The sequence below is a fragment of the Neovison vison genome, chromosome 11 (genome assembly GCF_020171115.1).
Source record: "Neovison vison isolate M4711 chromosome 11, ASM_NN_V1, whole genome shotgun sequence".
NCBI classification, from domain to species: Eukaryota; Metazoa; Chordata; class Mammalia; order Carnivora; family Mustelidae; genus Neogale; species Neogale vison.
The window spans coordinates 35,330,925-35,355,660 of NC_058101.1; the positions used below are offsets into that span (position 1 = coordinate 35,330,925).

Sequence of the window (24,736 nt, forward strand, 5' to 3'; positions counted from 1 at the left end):
CCTGGGATCGAGCCCCGCGTCGGGCTCTCTGCTCAGCAGGGAGCCTGCTTCCTCCTCTCTCTCTCTCTGCCTGCCTCTCTGCCTACTTGTGATCTCTGTCTGTCAAATAAATAAAGAAAGAAAGAAAGAAAGAAAGAATACAGGTGTTCCCTTTGTTAGTCCTGCTGTTCTGGAGTGCCATGTTTTCTCCTCTTACATGGTAGTGATGGACTCAGCCAGCTTTCCACATTTCCCGAAGTCTTTAAAACGTCATAACCATGCTATGTTTAACCTAAGTTGAAATAAGACTGTTCTTTTTGATTTAAGACTGATTTATTGTCACATTCTACCATTTAGGTAATAAAAAACTACTGGGCAGGAGTGGAAGTGCTGGACCTCCTGGGGTGCAGGGGGGCCTTTGGCTTACAAAAGGAAGTCTGTCCCAGAGATTAGTAGCCCAGATAGACACTGGCTCTCATTTCCATAACCTTTCCTTTTAGATATTTGTGTGATACCTCCCCTTCTGTGGTGTAAATCAGCCTCATTGCTAGCCCCTCCATTTCATCAGTTGTTAGACGTGTGTATATATGGATGTGCATTTAAAAACTGTAGGAAATAGATTTAATATGATAGGTGATTTAATTGAGTATTTTACAACAAATGTGTATTCCTCCTAAAATAAGGAATACTGTTCCTGATAGAAATGGTTCTTCTTGGCATTGCAGTGATCATAGATGTGAATCACAAGCAGAGCTGCTTGTTTATGGTAGAGGATCTACGCTAGAACATAACTGAAAACGAAGGCAGATAAGTTTATTGTTAGTCACAATGATTTGAGCCTTTTTCCCTGTGTTGAGTTCAAGGACTCAAGGTAACTTTCCCAGATTTGTACATTATATGTCATTTTAAGCATAAAGTTAAAGACCTTAACACTCAAAAAGGGATCAAAGCATTGTTATCAATGATAATGGTTATAGGAAATGTTTATTTCTTTTTTGTTTGTTTATAGTAAATCTGATATGTCTCGCTTGCGATTAGCTGCTGGTAGTGCCATAATGAAGCTTGCTCAGGAACCTTGTTACCATGAAATTATAACCCCAGAACAGTTCCAGCTCTGTGCACTTGTTATTAATGTAAGTAATCCTCTTATTTTTGTCAGTTACTTGGCCTTCAAAGTTAAATACATTTACTTTCTGTGGATACAGATCCATTTACTGTGTGCACAAAAGGAATTGCTATTATAACTATGCTAACTAAACATCTTCTAAGTATTTTTTAAAAATGAGGACTTTTGGAACAAACTGCTCTTTAGTAAATGTTTTCCAGTTTTTTTTCTGAACTAGGTTATTTTGTCATGGTTTTAAAAGTACTGACATTTTTATTGAAGTATTTTTGGTTTTATGCTGCTGTAGGATGAGTGCTACCAAGTAAGACAGATATTTGCGCAGAAGTTGCATAAGGCTCTCGTGAAGTTACTGCTCCCATTGGAGTATATGGCGATCTTTGCCTTGTGTGCCAAAGATCCTGTGAAGGAGAGAAGAGCACATGCACGACAGTGTTTACTAAAAAATATCAGTATACGCAGGGAATACATTAAACAGAATCCCATGGCTACTGGTAAGTAATTTTGAAAGCTCCAAGTGTGCAAGTGTATCTTTGTGAGTGTATCGATTTGTAGGGGGCGTTTATTTCATATCTTTCCATTGTAGTATATTTATAAGAACACTACAGTTTTTATAGAATGCCGTTGCTATAGTTGTGATATACTTAACATCTAAAATCCTGGTTTCTGAGTGTTATTTATGATATATAAAACTGTTTGGAGGAATTGTATTTTTCTTACGGGATCAGCAGTGTGGCTTGATTTAAACACATTGCTCAGATGTCAGAGAGAAGAGAATTATTTTCCCAGCTTTATGAAGGACTCACTGTATAATCTCAAATTATCCTTTTGGCTTTAATAAATGGCTTTAATGCATTTCAGCACTGAAATGCATTTCAGTATCATCTAGATAGCAGGTTGCCTATAATTTTAAAATAACTGAGGAAAAGATGGAAACTGGAGTGGTTTGAATGCAAAATTAGAGGGGCATTTTGTAGAAGCTGTTATGGCTATTGTTAATAATAATGTTTTCACTTCAGAGAAATTATTATCACTGTTGCCTGAATATGTAGTTCCATATATGATTCACCTGCTAGCCCATGATCCAGATTTTACAAGATCACAAGATGTTGATCAACTTCGTGATATTAAAGAGTAAGTCATGTTGATTTTCAAGAATTTTAGAAACTTTTACTTATAAATTTTTTCCTGTTACTATTCCCATTAAAATAAAAACTTCTTTGTGGTTTTATTATAAATTTCATCCTAGAAAATTTTCCCCATCTGTCAGGTTCTTTTTGATTCTTTTGTTTCCTGTTTGCAATTAACTGGGACTTTGAAACAGGTTAGTTTGGTTATTTTAGTTTTTATATTATTTTCACTATTTGTGTTAAGATAGGTTTCAGTTACATCAACTCGATAATTTTGAAAGCCATGTAGTAAAAATTTCTCTCCTTGAAACTAAACTTTACTTTCATACTCAAAAGATGCCTTAAAAATAAGCATGTACACATGAGAAATTCTGTGGCAGGATTATGGTAGTACAAAATTAGGCTTGTTACACCAGTCACAGAGAGATTTGTATCTAGTGGAAACACAGGCAAGTAAACAGTTAAAAAACACTTGTTGAATAAGTGGTACTTGTGTAAAACAGAGCTTTGTATATGATACAAGGTGAAAGAGTGAGAGGCAACCTAAGTTTGTCTACAGATGACCACCAATAAACTGGTTTTTTTAAATGGGGAAACAAGAATTGATTTGTTTTGCTTTTAAATTCCACACCACAACATTTTACTGAAAATGAAGTGATTTTTAATCTATAGGTAAACGACTTTTTAAATGATATTCAGGTTGATTTTTACAAGTTCGGTTTTAAAATAGATTTGAATTCACAGTAGATCTTACACACAATGATTTCAATAAATCAAGCCCTCCAGAGCACAATGTGGAGGTGTAACAATTATGTGATGACTTCTTAATAGTGCAAGAGTACAAAAACCTTTGAAAGAAATTAATCTTTCTACAATATTAATCCCTAAAAGCAGTTTTCCTTTATAGATGACAGCAATATTGCCAGTTTCATTTACTTTTACTTTATAAAAGAACTCCCAGAGGAAGAAATTTCTGGAGGTTTTCCCTGATATATACAGCTATATTTTCTGTTGTGCTTATAACATCTGCACAGTGTGGCACATCCACATCCAGATTCTTATGATCAAAGGCCTTCATAACTGCCTCTTCCATGTACTCTCTGAGGTCAGTCAGATTCATAATCATTCCTGCAACAGGATAAGTCTTCATAACTGTGCCCGTAGTCATTTGGATTGTTGAATTTCCCAAACAGTTTCAGATTTTCATTACTCGGAGGTTTGCTGTAGAGCTGATGGGTTGTGCTAAGGGAGACAAGGTGGGACAGTTAGGCCCAGTGGCCAACAATGACCACATTAATTGCCTTGCCTCCGACCTCCAGGAAACTTTAAAGCAGTATGTACTTTCTGTCCTCTTATAATGATTTTGCTTTGCACTCTTAAACTGGTATCCTCAACTTGAATATGAAAGTATTATAGGGGCGCCTGGGTGGTTAAGTTGGTTGAGTGTCTTCAGCTTAGGTCGTGAACCCGGGGTCCTAGGATCAAGATCCACAACAGACTCCCTGCTCAGTGGGGAGCCTGCTTCTCCCTCTCACTTCCCTCTGAACTCCCTCTCTCCCTCTCTCTCAAATAAATAAAATCTTTTAAAAATAAATAAATAATTGTATTATGATTTTTGTATGTGTGGCATTAAACCTTAATCCTTATCTCATTTAAGTTTGTAATCAACATTTATCTCTACAACTTTCGTCACTGAAAATGTGTTAATATCTTAATTCAAAGAAGTGTTCTATCTTGTCCAACGTTACTGTTAAGCATTGGGCTATGAGCTCCTTAATTTTGAGGGCTTGTCATTTCATTGTTGCTGCTTCCAATACATCATCCCAGTAATATAGTCTTTCTATTTCAAATGCTTGAAAATGTCTACATTTAAAAAAAAAAAATTTAGGGCTTTTAGTTGATCTGTATTTTAAGAAGCCACATAATTAATTAGGTTCTAGTTCCAGCTGTATGACTGAAAACTTTACTTCTCTGGCTCTCAGTTACCTTACCCATAACATGCACGAAATAAAATAATTCCCAAAATGTCTTCCAGTTCTTATTTTTGTCTTGTAAATGTTTACATTTGTATTTACAGGTTTTTTTCTTTAAAAACGTTTAGTTTGGGACGCCTGGGTGGCTCAGTTGGTTAAGCAGCTGCCTTCGGCTCAGGTCATGATCCCAGTGTCCTGGGATCGAGTCCCACATCGGGCTCCTTGCTCGGCAGGGAGCCTGCTTCTCCCTCTGCCTGCCTCTCTGTCTGCCTGTTCTCGCGCTCTCTCTCTCCCTCTATCCCTGACAAATAAATAAATAAATAAATCTTTTTTAAAAAAAAATTTTTTTTTTAAAAACGTTTAGTTTGGCATTTCCCAGAAAGCACTTCCATAAAACGAAAACATGATGTATGTGTTTGCCTAGGACACAGGATCTAGAGGTCTAGAAGACGTTTTAGTGTATTTCAGTTGCAAATCAGTCATGTGGAAGAAGGATTAGACTTAAGAGAGAGACCTGATGTGGGAAAAAGAGTACTGACTAGTCTAGAAGTAACTGGAGTTAGAAATGAACTCACTGGCACATGTTTTCTGTCTAGCAGGCAGCATTTTTTAGGATCTTTAAACAATCAAGTTAGCATGTAATTTGAAGTGTAAAATTACATGTTTTTCAAAGCGTGGTTTTTAACTGTGTGGAAATTATTAACTTATTGTGTCACTGGCTATTCAGAGTCTTTTATGGTTTCATATAAATTTCAGAATTATTTCTTCTAATTTTGTGAAAACTGCCATTGGTAAGGATTGCATTGAATCTGTAGGTTGCTTTGAAATAATACAGACATTTTAACAATATTCTTCCAGTCCATGAACATGGAATATCTTTCCATTTATTTCTAGGTTTTGTAGTATCTTTCATTAATGTCTTAAGTTTTTGATCTATAGATCTTTCACCTCCTTGGCTAAGTACATTCCTAGGTGTCATTCTTTTTGATGCACTTATAAATGGGAATGTTTTTTAATTTCTCTTTCTGATAATTATTAATGTAAAAAGTACAAGATTTTTGTGTATTGATTTTGTATTCTACAACTTTATTGGATTTTTTTATTCTATTCAGTTTTCCAATGGAGTCTTTAGGATTTTTTGTGTCTAATACCATCTCATCTGCAACTAGTGACAGTTTTACTTCTTCCTTTTCAGTTTAGATGCCTTTATTTCTTTTTCTTGCCTAATTGTTCTGGCTGGGACTTCCAGTATTTTGTTGAATAAAAGTGGTGAAGAGTGGATATCCTTGTCTTGTTCTTGATCTTAGAGGAAAAGCTTTCAGCTTTCACCATTGAGTATGATGTTATACATGGTCTTTGTTATGTTGAAGTATGTTCCCTCTGTACCCACTTTGTTGAGAGTTTTTCATCGTAAATGGTTGTTGAATTTTGTCATTCACTCTTTCTATATCTGTTGAGATGATCGTAGCAATTTTTATCCTTTATTTTGTTAATGTGGTATACAGCTGAACCGTGCTTCTGTCCATGGAGTAAAGCCCACTCAGTCATGGTGTATGATCCTTTCATTAATGTATTGTTGAACTCAGTTCCCTAATACTTTGTTAAATTTTTTTGTTTCTAAGTTCATCAGAGATATTGGTCTGTAGTTTTTCTTTTTTGTGGCCTCCTTGCCTTGTTTTGGTATCAGGGTACAGCTAGCCTTGTAAAATGATTTTTGGAAGCATCCCCTCCTCTTCTCTTTTCTGGATGAATTTGAGAAGAATTGGTGGTAATTCTTGTTTGAATGTTGGTAGAATTTACCAGGGAAGCCATATGGTCCTAGACTTTTGTTTGTTGGGCAGTTTTCAGTTACTAATTCAATCTCCTTCCTAGTAATTGGTCTTTCAGATTTTCTGTTCCCTATGATCCAGTCTTGGTAAGTTGTATATTTCTAAGAGTTTATCCATTGTTTTGGAATGTTCAGTTTGTTAGCATGTATTTTTCATAGCATTCTGTTTTGGTCCTTTGTACTTCTGTGGTATTAGTCATAACCTTTTGTCTTTGATTTCTGATTTTTGAGTCCTCTTTTTTCCTTCGTCAGTCTAGCTAAAGGTTTGTCAATTTTCTCAAACAGCTCTTAGTCTCATCCATTTTTTTTTTTCCTATTGTCACTTTAGTCTATTTCACTTATTTCTGCTCTGAATTTTGTTATTTCCTTACTTCTTCTATCAGCTTTGGGCTCTATTTGTTCTTCTTTTCTCCTAGCTCCTTCAGGTATAAAATTAGTTTCTTTCTGGAGATAGGTGTTTATCACTATGAATTTCACTCTTAGAGCTTCCCTGGTTGGATGTTTTTGCTGCATCCCATAAATCTTGGTATGTTGATTTCCACTGTTGTTTGTCTCAGGTATACCCTTTATTTCTCTCTTGATTTTTCCTTTGACCCAGTGATTGTTCAGTAGCATGTTGTTGTATCTATACATATTTGTGAATTTTTCGGTGTTCTTTGTGTCATTAATTTCTGATTTCATACCATTATAGTCAGAAAAGATGGTTGATATTATTTCAATCTCAAATTCATTAAAACTTGTTTTGTGGCCTAACATATGATCTGTTTTGGAAAATGTTCCATGTGCATTTAAGAAAAATGTGTATTTGTTGCTTTGGTATGGAATGTTCTGTAAATATCTGTTAAGTCCATCTGGTCTAAAATGTCATTTAAGACCATGTTTTTTCTTCTTGGTTTTTCTGTCTGATGATTTGTTTATTTGACTAATTGGGGTATTAGAGTCCCCATATATCAATAATGATAAATACAGTTATTGTATTTCTCCTTTTAGGTCTGTTAATATTTGCTTTATATACTTAGGTGCTCCTAAATTATGTTGGGTGCATAAATATTTACAAAGGTTATATCTACTTCTTTGTTAACCCCTTTCTCATTACGTGTCACTTTTCTTGTGTATTATTATAGTCATTTTAAAGTGTATTGTGTCTGATACAAATGTAGATACTAAAGCTTTATTTTGGTTTCTATTTGCATGTAGTATCTTTTTCCATCTCTTCACTTTCACTGGGTGTGTTTCTTGTAGGCAGCATATAGATGAGTCTTGGTTTTTGGTTTTTGGTTTGTTTTTTTTTTTTAAAGATTTTATTTGTTTATTTGACAGACAGAGATCACAAGTAGACAGAGAGGCAGGCAGAGAGAGAGAGAGAGAGGGAAGCAGGCTCCATGCTGAGCAGAGAGCCCGATGTGGGACTTGATCCCAGGACCCTGAGATCATGACCTGAGCCGAAGGCAGCGGCTTAACCCACTGAGCCACCCAGGCGCCCCCCAAGTCTTGTTTTTTTAATCCATCCAGCCATTCTGTTGTCTTTTGGTTAGAGAATTTAATGCATGTACATTCAAGGTAATTATAGATAGGTATGTGCTTATTGCCATTTTGTTAATTGTTTTGTGGCTGTTTTTGTAGCTCTTCCCTATTCTTCTTTTGCTTACTTACTGTGTGGTTTAATGATTCTTTAGTGGAATGCTTATATTCCTTTCTCATTATCTTTTGTGTATTTACTGTGGGTTTTTATTTCTTGGTTACCATGGTGCTTACATACAACTTATAATGGTATAAGTTGATAACAACTTGAGTTTGATCCCATTATAAATCTCAGCTGTTTTTTTTAATTTCATGGGATGCTATTTTATTTATTTATTTATTTATTAAAGATTTTATTTATTTGAGAGAAAGAAGGAGCGGGAGTCCCCATAGAGAGAGGAGAAAGAGTGGGGAGTCCCCTGTTCCCCACTGAGCAGGAAGCCTGGTATGGAGCTCCTTCCAGGGACTTGGGGATCATGATGTGAACCGAAGGCAGGCACTTAACTTGACTGAGCCACCCAGGTGCCCTTAAATCTCAACATTTTAACTCTCTAACCCACATTTTATGTTTTTGATGTTACAGTTAGCATCTTTTTATCTTGTGTATCTGTTAATTACTGAATCATAGTTACTTTTACTACTTTTGTCTTTTAACCTTCATACTAGCTTTATAAGTAATTCACTACCTTTACTATACTATATATTTACCTTTCCAGTGATACTATTTCACATGTATTGTTGTTACTAAATAGGACCTTTCTTTTCTACTTGAAGAAGTCCCTTTGATATCTACAGTGTTTGTGCTGAACAATGCATTAGGTAGTCCTATGGGGATTCCCATTAAAAAATTTCCCATTTTTTTTCTCTTGTTGCTTATAATATTCTCTTCCTGTCTTTAACTTTTGACATTTTAATTGTAACGTGTCTTGGTGTAGGTCTCTTTGGGTTCATACGTTTTGGAACTTCTGGGCTTCCTGGATCTGGTGTCTGTTTCCATCCCTGTATTCAGGAAGTGTCAGCTATATTTCTTCAAATAAGATTTCTTCTGCTTTCTTCCTCCTCTGAAAGCTCTACAATTCAAATATTAGTCCATTTGATACCCTTTGATTTCCTGAAGCTATTTTCACTTTTTATTTCCTTTATTTTTCTTTTTGTGCTTTGATTGGGTAAGTTCCACTGCCTTTGCTTTAGGTTGACTGATCCTTACTTTCTGTTTCATATCTAGTCTGCTGTTGAACCCCTTTATTGTATTTTTCAGTTCCATTATTATAATCTTCAGCTCTAGGAGTTATTTTTTTTTCTTTAAAGATTTTATTTATTTATATGACAGAGAGAGAGGGAACACAAGCGGGAGGGAGTGTAGAGGGAGAGAGCCCAATGCGGAGCTCAATTTCAGGACCCTGGGACCATGACCTGAGCCCAAGACAGACACTTATGACTGAGCCACCCAAGCGCCTGGCAGCTGTGTGAATTCTCTTTGGTATTTTGTTAAATTTCATCCCTGTTCAAGTTCTCTCTCTGTTCATCCAGTCTCCTCCCCAGTTTGGTGAGCCTTTTATGACCATTACTTTGAACTCAATAAATTTACTTACCTTCCTTTCATTACGGCTTTTTTATGAGGTTTTATCTTACTCTTTTCATTTGGAACATATTCCTCTGTTTCTTCATTTTGCTTGACCCCTGAATAGGTTTCTGGACAGTAGATGAAACAGCCATTTTTTTCTAGTCTTGAAGGAATGACCTTATGGAGGAGTTGAACCTTTCTATTCAGCTCTTCCCTAGCTCTTGGTCATCTCTCAAAACTTTGAGTTTATTTAAGCAGCCTGTTATATTTTTAATAGCTCCCAGTAGTTAAGGATGTGCCAAGAGCCGTCAGTGTCCCATAATGGAGGATCTCTGCACCTAGATTCAGATTGACTGGAAGCCAGACCTTCAGGCAGCTGCATTTAAAAGTATACAGATATATTACAATCCTGAGGGCCCAGGAACATAAGCCTCACTGACTACCAGAGCCTGGTAATCCTGAGGTATGTCCCCTAATTGGCATTCATAAAAACTGGGGTTCCAAATGAGTATATGAGCCCTCTTCTGGGAGATAGCAACAAGCTGGAGAAAGAGCACCAACATGACATTTATAGCCTTTGTTCCTTGAGGAAGCGCCATAGGTCACTAAATGTGTGGCAAACCTAAGTCCTGCCCATGGTCCAAAGCTCCAGAACAGAGCGGCCTTTTGACAGGAAAAACAGGATCTTAGCCTGCCAACAGTGGTCCCTCTGATTACCACAGTCCCTTGGGACCCTGGAATTCAAGCCCCTCCAGGCACCACAGCCAGGTGATTAAGGGGTGCCCCGTGAGCATCAGGCACCAGACTCAAAGCTCTCTTCCAAGAGACCCTACTCTGGAGCGTGGCAGAGGGTGAGTGTGAAGATAGCACATGCCCTCCAAGTCCCTGGAAAGGATTTCAGTCAGCCTCTAGATGATTGGTTTTTTTTTGTTTTTTTTTTTTGTTTTTTTAAAGATTTTATTTATTTATTTGACAGAGAGAGATCACAAGTAGGCAGAGAGGCAGAGGAGGAAGCAGGCTCCCTGCTGAGCAGAGAGCCCGATGTGGGACTCGATCCCAGGACCCTGAGATCATGACCTGAGCCGAAGGCAGCGGCTTAACCCACTGAGCCACCCAGGCGCTCCTCTAGATGATTGTTTTAATTAGAAGCCTACCCCTCAGGTCACAGTTATGATGACTGGCCAATAGGCCTACTTCACAGAAAAACCAGGCCCTGGGTCAGTTGCCTTTTTCTGTGCCTGGGAGAGGTGGTAGCTGGTAGCTGTTTAGGCACTCTTTGTGCACTGGTTACAGTCCTTTGGGACCCAGGAACATAAGCCCCAATGACCACCAGTGTCAGGTGATGTAGAAGTGTCCCTTGGCAGCATTCACAAAAATTGGGGCCCCAGGGAGGGGTCTGAATTCCTTTCTAGATGATTATTACATTCCCATGTAACCAGACGCACAAGTTTCTTTGCTCTTCAGAGCCAGGTGTTCAAGAGATTGCCCCCTGGGCAGCACCCACAAAAATCAGGGCACCAGACGTGTGTAAAGGTTCCCTTCTGGGAGCTACTCGTCCTCTGGAGCACAACAAAAGGAGAATGTAAAGATGGTACTCCCCAGTCTCTGTTCTGAAGAGTGTTCCAGCAGGCTCCTAGATGTGTAAGTTGAATTAGATGCCTGCCCCTTGGGGTTAGGTTTTAAGCAGGTTAACGTTCTTCACTTTAAGCTGCTTCTGAGCTGGACCCTAGAGTGTGTCAGTTCCAGCACACAAACATTTTAAGTGCTATTTCTCCGATCACTACAGGCTTGTGGGGCCCACTATGGGACATTTTAAGGACTCAGCTCTGAAATTTCTGTTTTAGAAGTTGGGGTGACCAGTGTGGGATTTGAACCTTTTACCCCTCAGGAAGAAGCTCCAGGTATTTGAGTTCCTTCCAGTTGTGGGTCACAGCACCAGGTGTGGGGTTTCTGGTGAGATTGTGTTGCAGCCTCTCCTACCCATTTTGATGTGTTTTTTCTCTTGTTTGCCTAATGTGTAGTCATCACTCAGTCACCTTTAGGTTTTTTAAGAGGTACTTGGTTCCATACGTAGCTTAGATGCAGTATGTTCCTGAGAGGAGGTGAGTTTGGGGTCTTACTACATCACCATCTTGAATCAGACCAAGTTCTCTGTTTCTTATTGCTCTTCTATCTGGCTTTTCCCCATTATTGAAAATAAGTTACTGAAGGGGTGCCTGGGTAGCTCAGTTCATTAAGCATCCAAGTCTTGATTTCAGGCCAGGTCATGATCTCAGGGTTGTGGGATTAATCCCTGCATCAGGCTCCACGCTCAGCAGGGAGTCCGCTTGAAGATTCTTTACCTTTGCCCCTCCCCCCATTCTGCTCACTCTCACGCTTTCTCTTTCTCTCTGAAATAAATACATACATCATTCAGCAAAAGAAGCTAAGATATTGAAATTTCAGATTATTATGCAGAATCATGTATTTCTCTTCAATTCTGTCAATTTTTGCTTATGTAATTTTGGGACTCTTAGCTTTGTATGTAATAGTAATATCTTTTTGCTGAATTGAACCTTTTATCAGCGTAGTACTTCTGGGTCTCTTACAATCTTTTTTTAGCTTAAATCTGTTTTGTCTGATCATAAAATAGCTACCAGCCCTCTTTTGGTTATTATTTGCATGAAATATGTTTTTTATCCTTTCACTTTCAGATTCTTTGTGGTTTTACTTATAAAGTGAGTCTTTTGCAGACAGATACAGGTCAATCTTTTTTTTCTTTCTTTTCTTTTTCCATTCTGCTTATCTCTGCCTTTTGATTGGGGGCTTTAATCTATTTTAATTTGAAGTAATTACCAGTAAAGGTTATTTCTGCCATACAGCTATTTGTTTTCTCTGTCTTATATATGTTGTTATTTAATATCCTTCATTACAGCTTCTCTCTTTTATATTTACTTTTTTGTCGTGAGCCTTTTTGATTCCCTTTTCTGTGTATTTTTACTTTCTTAGAGATTCCAAATAATATTTGTAACAACCTAGATTGAACAGTAGCAGCCTAGTTACAATAGTACACAAGCCCTGTCCTACACCTCTCTATCCTTCTCCCTTTAGTATTGATATTGTGATAGAAATTATATCTTTTTACATTATTTCCATTCACATAGATGGAATTATTCATGCATTTTCCTTTAAAGTCTTTATGTAAAAATAGTTAAAATTGAAAGTACAGTAATGCTGGCTTTTACATTTACTTACGTGATTACCTGTAGTATTTGCTAGTGTTCTTTCTTTCTTCTTATGGTTTTAAGTTACAGTCTAGTGTCCTTTTATTTCAGCCCGAAGAACTCACCTTAATAGTTCTTCTAAAACAGGTCTATTAAAAATGAACTCCCTTAACCTAGTGCTGTATTTCCCCCTTACAGTAGACTCTCAAAACATTTACATAGAATGTAGGCAAAGAAGTATGCATTCGTTATCATCAAATGATTTCTCCCCTGTTGACTACAGTTAAGTAAGTCCCATGGCTGCCTGAGAATCCTGCTGGGAACTGTTACAAACAAGCCTTTCCCAAGATTTGTTGATTTAAGTTCCCCAGGGCTTCTGATGTTCATCCTGATTTGGGATTCACTTTTACTTAGAAATTCAGGTGTTCCCTTCAGATACTTTATGTGTTAAATGAGTATACAATACTAAGTGGAAGAGCAAAAATAGTTTGAGATGTGACTGCTTAGCCGAATGACTGGTTGCGGTGCGCATGCAGTTCGGAGCCATGTCACAGCAGAATTCCATACAAATCCTAGACCTGCACACTTTGCAAACAGAGTGGAGAGACTTTGCTGCCTGCTGGTTTCCTCGTCATTGCTGGGCAGTGACACATGCAGATCATCTAAATGTCTGTTGAATCCCTACAGAATCAATCTTTCCATGGCTCCTGAAACTGCCAGATTTTCTTATATTAAACTATGTTTTGTTTTTAATATTTTATGGTTTAGTTTATATTTTACTCTTATTTTGTTATATCCAAACAACAAACCTTCCCAATAAGATGTTTAATCCATTAAGCAAAACACCTACATTTAGTCTCTTAATAGGCAAATATGTTCATCATTTAGGTGCCTATGGTTCATGCTTGAAGTTTTAATGACAAAGAATGAAAACAATAGCCATGCCTTTATGAAGAAGATGGCAGAGAACATCAAGTTAACAAAAGATGCCCAGTCTCCAGATGAATCCAAGACAAATGAAGTAAGATATGTGTTAGGCCAGTATGTATTAAGATAATTACAGGAAAAAATACTACGGTCCTTGTCCCACTTGTTTTTCCTATTACATAATAAATCAGATTACAGAATGTTCATAAAAATACGTATTTATGGTCAGTTTTATTGTGTTTTATTATCATTGAATTCCATTATTTGAGGACTATTTATTACCCTGAAAAGGACATTAAAACTTCTACAGAGCAGGGGGATAAGAACGAATAAAATTCACTATTGTGTAGCTGTCTTAAAATTTTTAGTAAGTTACAGACAAGTAGATACTCCTTTCTGTGTGTTTCCCTTGGGTTTAGTTGAATTGGTTTGTTTTTAATGCATACTCGACACTCATGTTAATTAGTTAAAGGGTGTTTTAGTTTGTTTTTTATTTTTTGTTTTTATCAGGAGGCTACGTAAGAAGAAATGCAAACACTAATGTGAACTGTTGGAGGAATAAATAATACCCACATATCCCTCTTTTGATTTCATTTTATACATCAGGTAGAATTGGTACTTGTGGTTACTTTGTGCTACTGAAAGTTACATGTGATCTTTCTTTCCTCCTTAGAAACTTTATACAGTATGTGATGTGGCTCTCTGTGTTATAAATAGTAAAAGTGCTTTGTGCAATGCAGAATCACCAAAGGATCCAGTCCTTCCAATGAAATTTTTTACACAACCTGAAAAGGTAATTTTTTTCTCTTAATTGTTCTACCACACTAAACTGATGTAAATTTCAGATACCATCAACCTTAGTGGGAAAGAGTGGATTGTCTTGACTACAAAGTAAGAAATACCTCTTCATATTTATATCAAGGAATGGGAGCTTGTCTTCCAAAGCCCTGAACAAACACCATTCTCATCTTGCAGAGTACGAGAATGCAAATCAAGCTTTATGGTGGTGCTCTTCCTTGAGCTCTTCCTTCTGGATATTTCTAGTATGGAAAAGGAGTTTTCAGATATCTTAAGTTATTTTAATTTCATTTTATTAAAACACTGTATTTTATTAGGCAAGAAATAAAATGGTATAAATATTATAAATACATATATAATAGAGATATTATATATACACACACACGTGAAATAAAATGTTAGAATTAACAGAACTGGTCTCAGCAGATATAAGCCAGTATTCTAATCAACAGCTTCTAACTTAAGGGACTTTAGACTCTTCTAAGCTCTTCTAAGCCTCAGTTTCTGTTTCTCTAAAATTCAGGTGATAATACCTATGAACAATTATTAATACTATGTCTATAATTTTATGTTTATAAGAGTTTGTCACATCGTAAGCATTCAATAGATGGTAGTAATAATACATCATTAGTTCTGCTACCAGCAAATTAAGTCTTCTGTGTAAGTAAATTTTCCAGCTAACTAAAGCTCTTTGTTTTCCAACTAAACTTTTTTTTAAAAAGTTTTGTATTTATTTCCTGCTTTAAGGAAGTATTTGGAAGTTCAGCCTTCCTGTGCTTTGTTTAAAAAACAGAATCCTAATATTTTTTTTTTCTTTTAAATTAAGTAGGCTTCATACCCAACATGGGGCTTGAACTCAGGACCCTGAGGTCAGGAGTCACATGCACTTACCAACTGAGCCAGCCAGACAACCCCAGAGTCCTAAATATTTTTAATTGGAAAAAATACATCATTTTAAAATGTTTTACACATTTTTCAAACTTTAAGATATGCTTCAGGGTAATACCCTAATCCCTTAGAGTATTTTACAGAACATGCCCAGGAAATGGAGCTTCTTACTTTTAATGTCATACTTTGACAAAAATTTTAAACAGATTTTCTTTAATTTAGTATTCAGCACTTAGTTTGCCTGGTTTTTGTGCAAAGATTGCAAAGTTATTTGCTTTCTAATTTAATAGGCACTGGTCTTTTTAAGTAGTCCCACCTGAGCTCTTGAATTTAAATTTACTTTTATTATTGACCTAGAGTTATTGTGAGCAGAATAGTACCCAAATAGAACCTTCATATAAGGGGTGCCTGGGTGGCTCAGGTCATCGCAGGGTCCTGGGATCAAGTTCTACATCAGGCTCCCTGTTCAGCGAGGAGTCTGCTTCTCCCTCTTGCTCTACCTACTACTCCACCTGCTTGTGGTCTCTCTCTCTGTGTCAAATAGATAAATTTTTTTAAAAATCTTCATATAATGGTGATCCCATCATTAAGAATTAAATTGTTGGGATGCCTGGGTATCTCGGTTGGGCATCTGCCTTTGGCTCGGGTCATGATCCCAGGGTCCTAGGATTGAACCCCACTTCAGGAGCTCTCCCCAGCAGGGAGTCTGCTTCTCCCTCTCAATCTCCCTCTATCCTCTCCTTCTCTCTCTCTCTCTCAAATAGATAAATAAATAAATCTTTTAGAAGTGGGGGGGATTAAATGGGGCACCTGGCTGGCTCAGTCAGTAGAACATGTGATGCTCATTTCTCGGGACTCAATCAGGGTCATGCACTCAAGCCCCGTGTTGGATGTGAAGCCTACTTTTAAAAAAGAAAACAAAGAATTAAATTGCTATTTGTAAGTACACCAAAGTTGAGTTGGTTTTGTTTTGATATCTGAAATTTAGTGTTTTTAGCCTTCTTAAGAACTAGGTTGTTTGCTTTTTGTTTTTGTTTTTGTTTTAAAGATATTATTTATTTATTATTTGACAGAGAGAGATTACAAGTAGGCAGAGAGAGAGAAGGAAGCAGGCTCCCTGCTGAGCAGAGAGCCCGATGCGGGACTTGATCCCAGGACCCTGAGATCATGACCTGAGCCGAAGGCAGCGGCTTAACCCACTGAGCCACCCAGGCGCCCCTGTTTTTGTTTTTTTAATTAACATATAATGTATTATTTACCCCAGGGGTACAGGTCTGTGAATCATCAGTCTTAACACAATTCATAGCACTCACCATAGAACATACCCTCCCCATTGTCCGTCACCCAGCCACCCATTGCTCCCCCCTCAAACCCCTAGCAGCCCTCAAGTTTGTTTCTTGGGATAAGAGGCTCTTACCATTTGTCTCCTTCCCTAACCCCGTCTTGTTTCATTTTTTCCCTCCCTACGCCCCACGACCCCCAACCCTGCCTCTCAAATTCGTCATATCAGGGAGATCATATGATAATTGTCTTTCTCTGATTAACTTACTTCACTTAGCATAATACCCTCTAGTTCTATCCATGTAGTTGGAAATGATAGGATTTCAGGGGTTTTGATGGCTGCATAGTATTCCATTGTATATATACACAATATCTTTTTTATCCTGTTGATGGACATATAGGTTCTTTCCATAGTTTGGCTATTGTGGACATTGCTGCTATAAACATACGGGTGCACGTGCCCCTTCTGATCACTACATTTGTATCTGTAGGGTAAATACCGAGCCGTGCGATTGCTGGGTCATAGGGTAGCTCTGTTTTCAACTTTTTGAGGTACCTCCATACTGAAGAACTAGGTGTTTTGTTTGTTTGTTTGGTTTTGGTTTTTTTGTTTTGTTTTGTTTTTTCAATAAGCAGCTTTCCTCATTTCCTTTTCTGATATGTTGCTTTTAATCTGGTATAAATTTAAACACTGGTAAACTAAGCATATTGAGATAATGAGCCTAGTGAGGCTACAGTATGTCTTGATGGATAAAGTGAATGAACGTTGGTCCCCAGGCTTTGTAACATTGATTTAAGTGGCACAAAAGCCTTTGGGGGGGGGGATATAGCTGTGCCTGGCACACATGCTAAAATTGTTATGTCTTTATAGGCACACATAAACCATCTGTTCTTCCCTATGACACCAGTTTGAAAGTAAACTTAATAAAAGAAAGCAAAGATAATTTTTTAAGTGAGAGTACTTAAAAAATTAATAAACTTCTTGGTCATAGTGAGTCACTTTACTTACATGACATCATTGTGGTTCACATGGGTGCTGTTCCCCAGATATTTAACAGAAGCATCAAAGTACTCTTAGGTTTCATGTAGGTGAAACTTTCAAGTGTCCACATTAGGTTTAATTCATTTATTAGCTATGAAAGTGACAGTTTTTTTCAATGAGAATAATTTTCTTGAAATCCAGTATGGAGTTATTTTAGTAAATATTAAGTGCTTAATATATGCACTGTACCATTTTGAATGCTTTGGAATGAAATAGGTTTTACAATAGAGTAGAGAAAGTAGTTCAGTGAATAACCTGGAGACTGTTTGCCCTGAACTATATGAAAAAATAGGGATGTATTTTATTTAAAATGTGATTTAAGTAATTGAACTCTTATATTTGTCAAGTCTTAATGTGCCATTGAGTTAAGCTAGAGTTAATGACATGGTTCCTTAAATATGCTTTATTTGAGGAATTAATATGTATCCTGGCCCAAATGTAATTGTTATTGTAATGCACAGTGCCTGAAAAGTCTTGTTTGGACAGTGAAAATACACTTGTTCACTTGATTTTTTTTTTTTTTTTTTTTTTTTTTTTGGTAGGATTTCTGTAATGACAAGAGTTACATTTCAGAAGAGACCAGAGTACTTCTGTTAACAGGAAAGGTATTATGTACTAGATAATTTGGAAATCTTTGTCTCATGTATATATTATTTCTGCTGTTCTTAGAAATAACTTTTAAATGTCCCATGGAATTTATAGTTCCTGATTCTTAAGGACCGTATTGTGGCTTGTAGCATCTTGTTCTGTTATGGCTTTTTTCTGCCATAAGTGACTCTTGAATTATGATCATGTGTTCTCATCAGTAGTAGTAGGCTTCAAATTACTCAGAATCCACAAAGCAGATTTTCTTGAAAAATGGTATAATAAATTTAGATATGTAAGATTTTTAAAAAATAATAATTTTAAAGTATTAATGAGTTAGATAATTTATATTCTATAAAAGTACTATGACATCTAAAAGAGTAATAGAAATTTAATTTTTGATAAAAAATAAGTGTCTAAACTGTTATTATATACTTGTAATTGTTTATTTGTATGAAATTATATCTTATGTATTTCACTGTGTGTTTCAGGGGTACTTTTTACTTTGATTGAATAATAGAAAATAATTAAATACTGCCTATTTGAGTAGAAGTAATACTTCTGACTTGTATTCAGATGAACCCAATTTTACAAAATTTATCATTTCTAATAAATTTAGAATTAAACTTTCCAAAGTAACAGTTTCTTGGCTTAGGCTAAACAGTATCTTTTACAAGTGTCGAAATTTATGTGAATCCCTACAGTAAGGTATAAAATAACATGCATATGTGTGATTTTTAGCCAAAACCTGCTGGAGTACTAGGTGCAGTAAACAAGCCTTTATCAGCAACAGGAAGGAAACCATATGTTAGAAGCACCGGAGCTGAGACTGGAAGCAACATTAATGTAAATTCAGAGCTAAACCCTTCAACCGGAAACCGATCAAGGCAATGTTTTTCCTCCACTTGTCTTTGTTACTATCACTCTCTACTTGTTTCATATTTTATTTTTACCTAAAGCACTAGATCACAAAAACAGACTTTAGGAAACATTTTGGCATAAAATAATAGTGCTGACTTTTAGTATAATTAATGATGGAAATTCAGAGTACATAATTACATTTTGAACCTATGTAACATTCCAAGTGTGTAAAAAAGTAAATGGAACAGAAATGGAAAATATATATATATATATATATTTTTTAAGATTTTCTTTATTTGAGAGAGAGAGTGTGTGAAAATGAGAGAGAGATCACAGGGAAGGGTAAGGGGAGAAGCAGACTCTGCACTGAGCAGGGAGCCCAATAGGGGGCTCGATCCCAGAACCCCAGGATCATGACCTGAGTTGAAGGCAGATGCTTAACCAACTGAGCCACCCAAGTACCCCAAATTTAAGAATATCTAATATATGTTACAACAAATTTATATAGAAATGCCTATATAAAAAAATCAAACACTTGGGAAAACTATGATCATAAAACTCTTAAATTGAATTTATATGCATTTTAATTTTAACTAAGTAAAATTAGTATAGCATGAGTTAAGATAAATTGTTATAACATCTACTTATAAGAATATTCCATGTTTATTTTAACATATCAGGTCTTTACCATGTTAGCTGCATAAAACTACATAAAAATTTCTACCTGATCCTATTCTTATCAACACTAAAAATTGAAAATTGAAAAAAAAATCTTTTTTTTTTTAAAGATTTTATTTATTTGACAGACAGAGATCACAAGTAGGCAGAGAAGCAGGCAGAGAGAGAGAGGAAGGGAAGCAGGCTCCCTGCTGAGCAGAGAGCCCAATGCGAGGCTCGATCCCAGGACCCATGACCTGAGCAGAGGCTTAACCCACTGAGCCACCCAGGCGCCCCTATAGATTTTTATTCTTACTCATGAAATTTTTTTTTTAAGATTTTATTTATTTATTTGAGATCATAAGTAGGCAGAGAGGCAGGCAAAGAGAGAGGAGGAAGCAGGCTCCCTGTTGAGCAGAGAGCCTGATGCGGGGCTCGATCCTAGGACCCTGAGACCATGACCTGAGCCGAAAGCAGAGGCTTTAACCCACTGAGCCACCCAGGCGCCCCTATAGATTTTTATTCTTACTCATGAAACTCAGTTGGTTTTGTTTTAAACATTCTTAGATGTAGAACCCCAATTATAAAATAACATGGAATGTCTGCGGTTTACAGAAATGGTGGGTCTCAAAACTCCTCCCCTGCCACCTCTTCTTCCAGCCCTCTTCCTTGCAGAGCATAACAACACAGACTGGAGGGGCACCTGGCGGGCCCGTGGAACATGCAACTCTTGATCTCAGGATTTGGAGTTTGAGCCCCACTTTGGGCCTAGAGGTTACTTAAAAATAAAATCTTAAAAAAAAATAAAAAACACACACACTAGAGACAACACAACTATGTATGCACTGTTCATAATACACTGATCACTGTATTTTTACTTTGTTTAAGGGTTTTTTACCCCCAAGAGAAATTCTTAGAACAGTTGTATGATTTTGTTTCTAAACAGCTGTCTGTTGGTTTTAGGCAGTCATTTGTGTCTTAGGTTAGTAAGGTTAAAGAGAATCAGAAACATGATATAATACAGCAGTGGTCTATAACCACAGAATATCAGAATCTTGCTAATGTTGCGTCATTTGGCTGGGCTTCTAAATTAGCCTACGCTTGTTTCCTCATTGGTTAGTGAAAGGGTAAGCTCTCTGTCCATGTGAAATAAAGAAGCTTTGGTTTATTTTTCTTCGACAGGGAACAGAGTTCAGAGGCAGTAGAAACTGGAGGTAGTGAAAATGAAGAGAACCCTGTGAGAATTATTTCTGTCACACCTGTGAAGAATGTTGACCCGGTAAAGAATAAGGTAAATTTTTAAAATTTAACAAATGGATTTCTCGCAGAGATTAGCAGTTTCATGGTAGACGTTAAGAAGCGCCCACTTGACCAGTGACTGTGAACTGCGTAGTCTCCACTGGCCTCTTGCCGTGCTTTCACTGTGCTTCCTATGTCCTGCTGCACTGCTGCGCCCAGAACTGGAAAAACTAGGAATTCAGAGTTTTTGAGAGCTTTCAAAGTTTATTGACTCCTATAAGGCATGTGTATACTGTTTTTATTTCTGTTAAATTTTTTGAAAGTTAAATTTACGAGTAACCTTTTAAAATGTACTTGAGTTTTTGTTTAATGGCTACATTCTTTATTGCGGACCTTATAACTGGCACCCGATTTTCTTAACAGTATTGTGGCAGGAGAAAAACAACGGTAAGAATCAGACCTGAGTCTCAGTCCCGGCTCTGCCACTCTTTGGCTGTGTGTTTACTTAGACAGGTTGCTTGACTTCTCTAAGCTTCTGTTTAACTGTAGAATGAAACTGGTCACTTACCTCAGTAGCAATGGCATGGGAATACTATTACTTCTTTTCCTACAGAATCATATTCTCAACATATTTATCTTTTTATTGCCCACCATATATTTATAGTATTCATCAGATGTTTTAGGAGTTGCCTTGGGGTACATAAAATATAAGACTGTACAGTTATTCTGCAAGAGCTGAACTCTGCATACTTACTATGTGAATGCAAACTGAACAGAGGAGGATACTTTTTTACTCAGTCTTTCACTATTCAACCTCTTGCTGTGTTATCTGAAGTTCGGTATATCAGTAGATTCAGGTAACAGGGAGCCTCTCACTGCCAAAACTCTTGGAATTCAGAAACCAGTAGACTTGAATATTGTGGGATTCTTGTATAGAATTAAACAGTCTTGATGTAAACAAACTTAGATGCAATAATGCATATTGCCACAGACATTCATTTAAACGTACTTAACTTGTAGAAAGGGGTGGTATGAGGGATAAAAATGTTTATCTGGCACAAAGAACTATAATTTTTCTAGCCTGTGATCTAAAATTCTATGTAAGATATAAATTGATATTATATGTCAGTTATACTTTAATAAAAGATAAATGGGATATTTAAATTCTAATTTTTGAGAAACCAAATTGTTTGATTTATAATTAATCTATAATATTATTTATGATTAATCTATAATATTATTCCAAACCCTTATTTTAACTTTTTCATGCTTCCTAAGATTTTTTTTTATTTTTTGTTTTTTGTTTTTTTTTAGATTCCATTAATTTATTTGAGAGAGAGAAAGCACAAACAGGGTGAGGGGCTCCGGGAGCCTGATGTTGGGCTCGATCCCAGGACCCTGGGATCATGACCTGAGCCGAAGGCAGACACTTAAACAACTGAACCACCCAGGCGCCCCTCCAAAGAATGTTTTTGTTTTTAAAGATTTCATTCATTTATTTGACAGAGGGAGACACAGCAAGAGAGGGAATACAAGCAGGAGGAGTGTGAGAGGGAGAAGCAGGCTCGGCCCCAGAATCCCAGGATCATGACCTGAGCCAAAGGCAGACGCTTAACAAATGAGCCGGCCAGGCACCCTTCCAAAGAATGTTGGTTATTTTTTTTTGTTTTGGGGGGGGGGGTTTGATGTTGTTGGGTTTTATTTTGTTTTGTTTTTTATTTGGAGGGGTTTTTTTAAAGATTTTATTTATTTATTTGACAGACAGTTCACAAGTGGGCAGAGAGGCAGGCAGCGGAGCGGGGCGGGGCGGGGGTAGAGCAGGCTCCCTGCTGAGTAGAGAGCCTGGTGCAGGGCTGGATCCCAGGACCCTGGGATCATGACCCGAGCTGAAGGCAGAGACTTTTTAACCCACTGAGCCACCCAGGCGCCCCCCCAAAGAATGTTTTAAAAAATTTCGATACAGCTCTGAACACACAGGAGTTGTATTTTGACAAAACTTAATTATCTCCCAGTCGGGTCTCCCATAAGTTAGTTAATGTTGTCATTTCTTTCCCACGTCTGAACCCTCAGTCTTCTAGGCTCAAAAAACTGTCCCATTGATATACTAAGGGAAGAGAAAGATCTAAGAGATAGTCTCTTGCTGACCAATTTTTCAAAGAGATTAATGCATAAACCAATTTACTATGTGTATAAAAATAATCCAGCAAACTAGATATGGGTGTTTACAAATCAGGACATTCTTGAGGCGCCTGGACAGCTCAGTCAGTTAAGCATCCAACTCTTGATTTTGGCTCAGGTCAAGATCTCGGAGGGGATGTCAAGGCCCACACTGGACTCTGTGCTGGATGTGGAACCTGCTTAAGATTCTCTCTCCCTTTGCTACTGCCCTGCTCCATCTCTAAAGGGAAAAAAAATCAGGACATACTCTCCTGTTATTTACTGTGTGAGGGAGATTGGATTGTAATATGAAGGATGAGGGAAGGAAGTGGTTAAAAGAAGCAAGACCGAGCCCATGGATTCAGGTCTGTCCTGTAATTCAGGTGCCGCCTTTGTTTTGTCCGGAAGGAGTCTTCTTTTTCCTCATACCCGTGGCTAACCAATGGGTTTCTTCTTTCATTTGCCTTTGGATGAGTTCTTCAGACATATGCATATGTACATAATATGCATAAATGTGTAAATACAGCCATGTGCATGATTTTTAATGCACTTTGTTCCTTTTAAAAAGTAATGTATTACTTTTTTTCTTGTCTTATCATTTTTACGTGTGTAAACACATAAACTTAACATAACTTCCTTAAGGAGTTTATTAGAAGCCTTGGAATTCCCGGTCCTCGAGAATACTTTAAAAATAATTCATTCCAGTACAGATCTTGATATTTAAGGAATTTATGTTTATAGAATTGTTTTGTGCTCTTTTAGGAGATCATTTCTGATCAGACCACCCAGGGCAACATCAGCAGTGACCGAGGAAAGAAAAGAAATGTAGCAGCAGCTGGCGCAGAGAACATCCAGCAAAAAACAGATGAGAAAGTAGATGAATCAGGACCACCTGCCCCTTCCAAACCCAGGAGAGGACGCCGACCCAAGTCTGAATCTCAGGGCAATGCAACCAAAAATGACGACATAAACAAACCTCTGGGCAAAGGAAGAAAGAGAGCGGCGGTCAGTCAGGACAGCCCCGGGGGTCTGGAAGCAGGCAATGCCAAAGCACCGAAACTGCAAGACGGAGCCAAAAAGGCAGCACCAGCAGAGAGACAGATTGACTTACAAAGGTAATGGGGGCCGTTCTGTCTGGTTGAGACGTTTTGTTTTCTTTTTAGCATGTGCCAGTTACCCCAAACTCCGAAGCATTTGGGTCTGCAAACTGCCCTTTGTTTCCTGAGTAGGTTATAACGGCATTGGTTTCGATCTCATAACCTCCAGGATGCCAGTTTGAAGAGAGATCTTGTTTCTTTTGGTTAATTTTTAATTAAGATATCATGTTTTGCATTTCTGCTTACTACCAAGGACAGTACTAAATTTTGCTCAGTATCTTTCACATAGTTACATGGGCTTTCCTTCATTTAAAGGGCTGCCTTTGGGTAAAAAGGTCTTAGGATGGGGCACCTAGGTGGCTTAGTTATGTGTCTGCCTTCGTCTCAGGTCATGATCCTGAGGTCTTGGGATCGAGCCCCAAGCCCCAAGTCAGACTCGTGCTCAGCGGAGAGCCTTCTTCTTCCCCGCCCTCTGCTGCTTCCCTGCTTCTGCACTCTTGCTCTTTGTCAAACAAATAAATTCTTTTTTAAAAAGTGGGAGTCTTGGGGCACCTGGGTGGCTCAGTGGGTTAAAGCCTCTGCCTTCGGCTCGGGTCATGATCCCGGGGTCCTGGGATCGAGCCCTGCATCGGACTCTGTGCTCAGCAGGGAACCTGCTTCCCCCTCTCGCTGCCTGCCTCTGCCTACTTGTGATCTCTGTTAGATAAATAAATTTTTAAAAATCTTTAAAAAAAAGTTCCGAAAACCAACAAAATAGAACCGCGGTCCTAGTCCATTATTCCTAGCTGCGGTATCCAGGCGGCTCAGGCCTGCTTTGAACACTTTTAATTTTTTCGGGCCCCGTGGGACACTCAGCTAAGAGCATCGAGGGGGCGCAGAGAGG

General features: G+C 37.6%; 1 protein-coding gene across 2 annotated transcripts in view; it reads left to right on the plus strand.

The window, feature by feature from the left end:
* PDS5A (PDS5 cohesin associated factor A) overlaps nucleotides 1-24,736 on the plus strand; it is a 144,712-nt gene that overhangs the window by 110,206 nt on the left and 9,770 nt on the right. For both annotated transcript variants that reach the window (XM_044224443.1, XM_044224444.1), the window contains exons 24-32: nucleotides 989-1,112; nucleotides 1,392-1,596; nucleotides 2,122-2,236; nucleotides 13,210-13,342; nucleotides 13,922-14,041; nucleotides 17,800-17,862; nucleotides 18,584-18,729; nucleotides 20,543-20,651; nucleotides 23,519-23,871. In XM_044224443.1, the coding sequence (XP_044080378.1) occupies nucleotides 989-1,112; nucleotides 1,392-1,596; nucleotides 2,122-2,236; nucleotides 13,210-13,342; nucleotides 13,922-14,041; nucleotides 17,800-17,862; nucleotides 18,584-18,729; nucleotides 20,543-20,651; nucleotides 23,519-23,871 (1,368 nt within the window). The remainder of the gene's footprint in view (nucleotides 1-988; nucleotides 1,113-1,391; nucleotides 1,597-2,121; nucleotides 2,237-13,209; nucleotides 13,343-13,921; nucleotides 14,042-17,799; nucleotides 17,863-18,583; nucleotides 18,730-20,542; nucleotides 20,652-23,518; nucleotides 23,872-24,736) is intronic.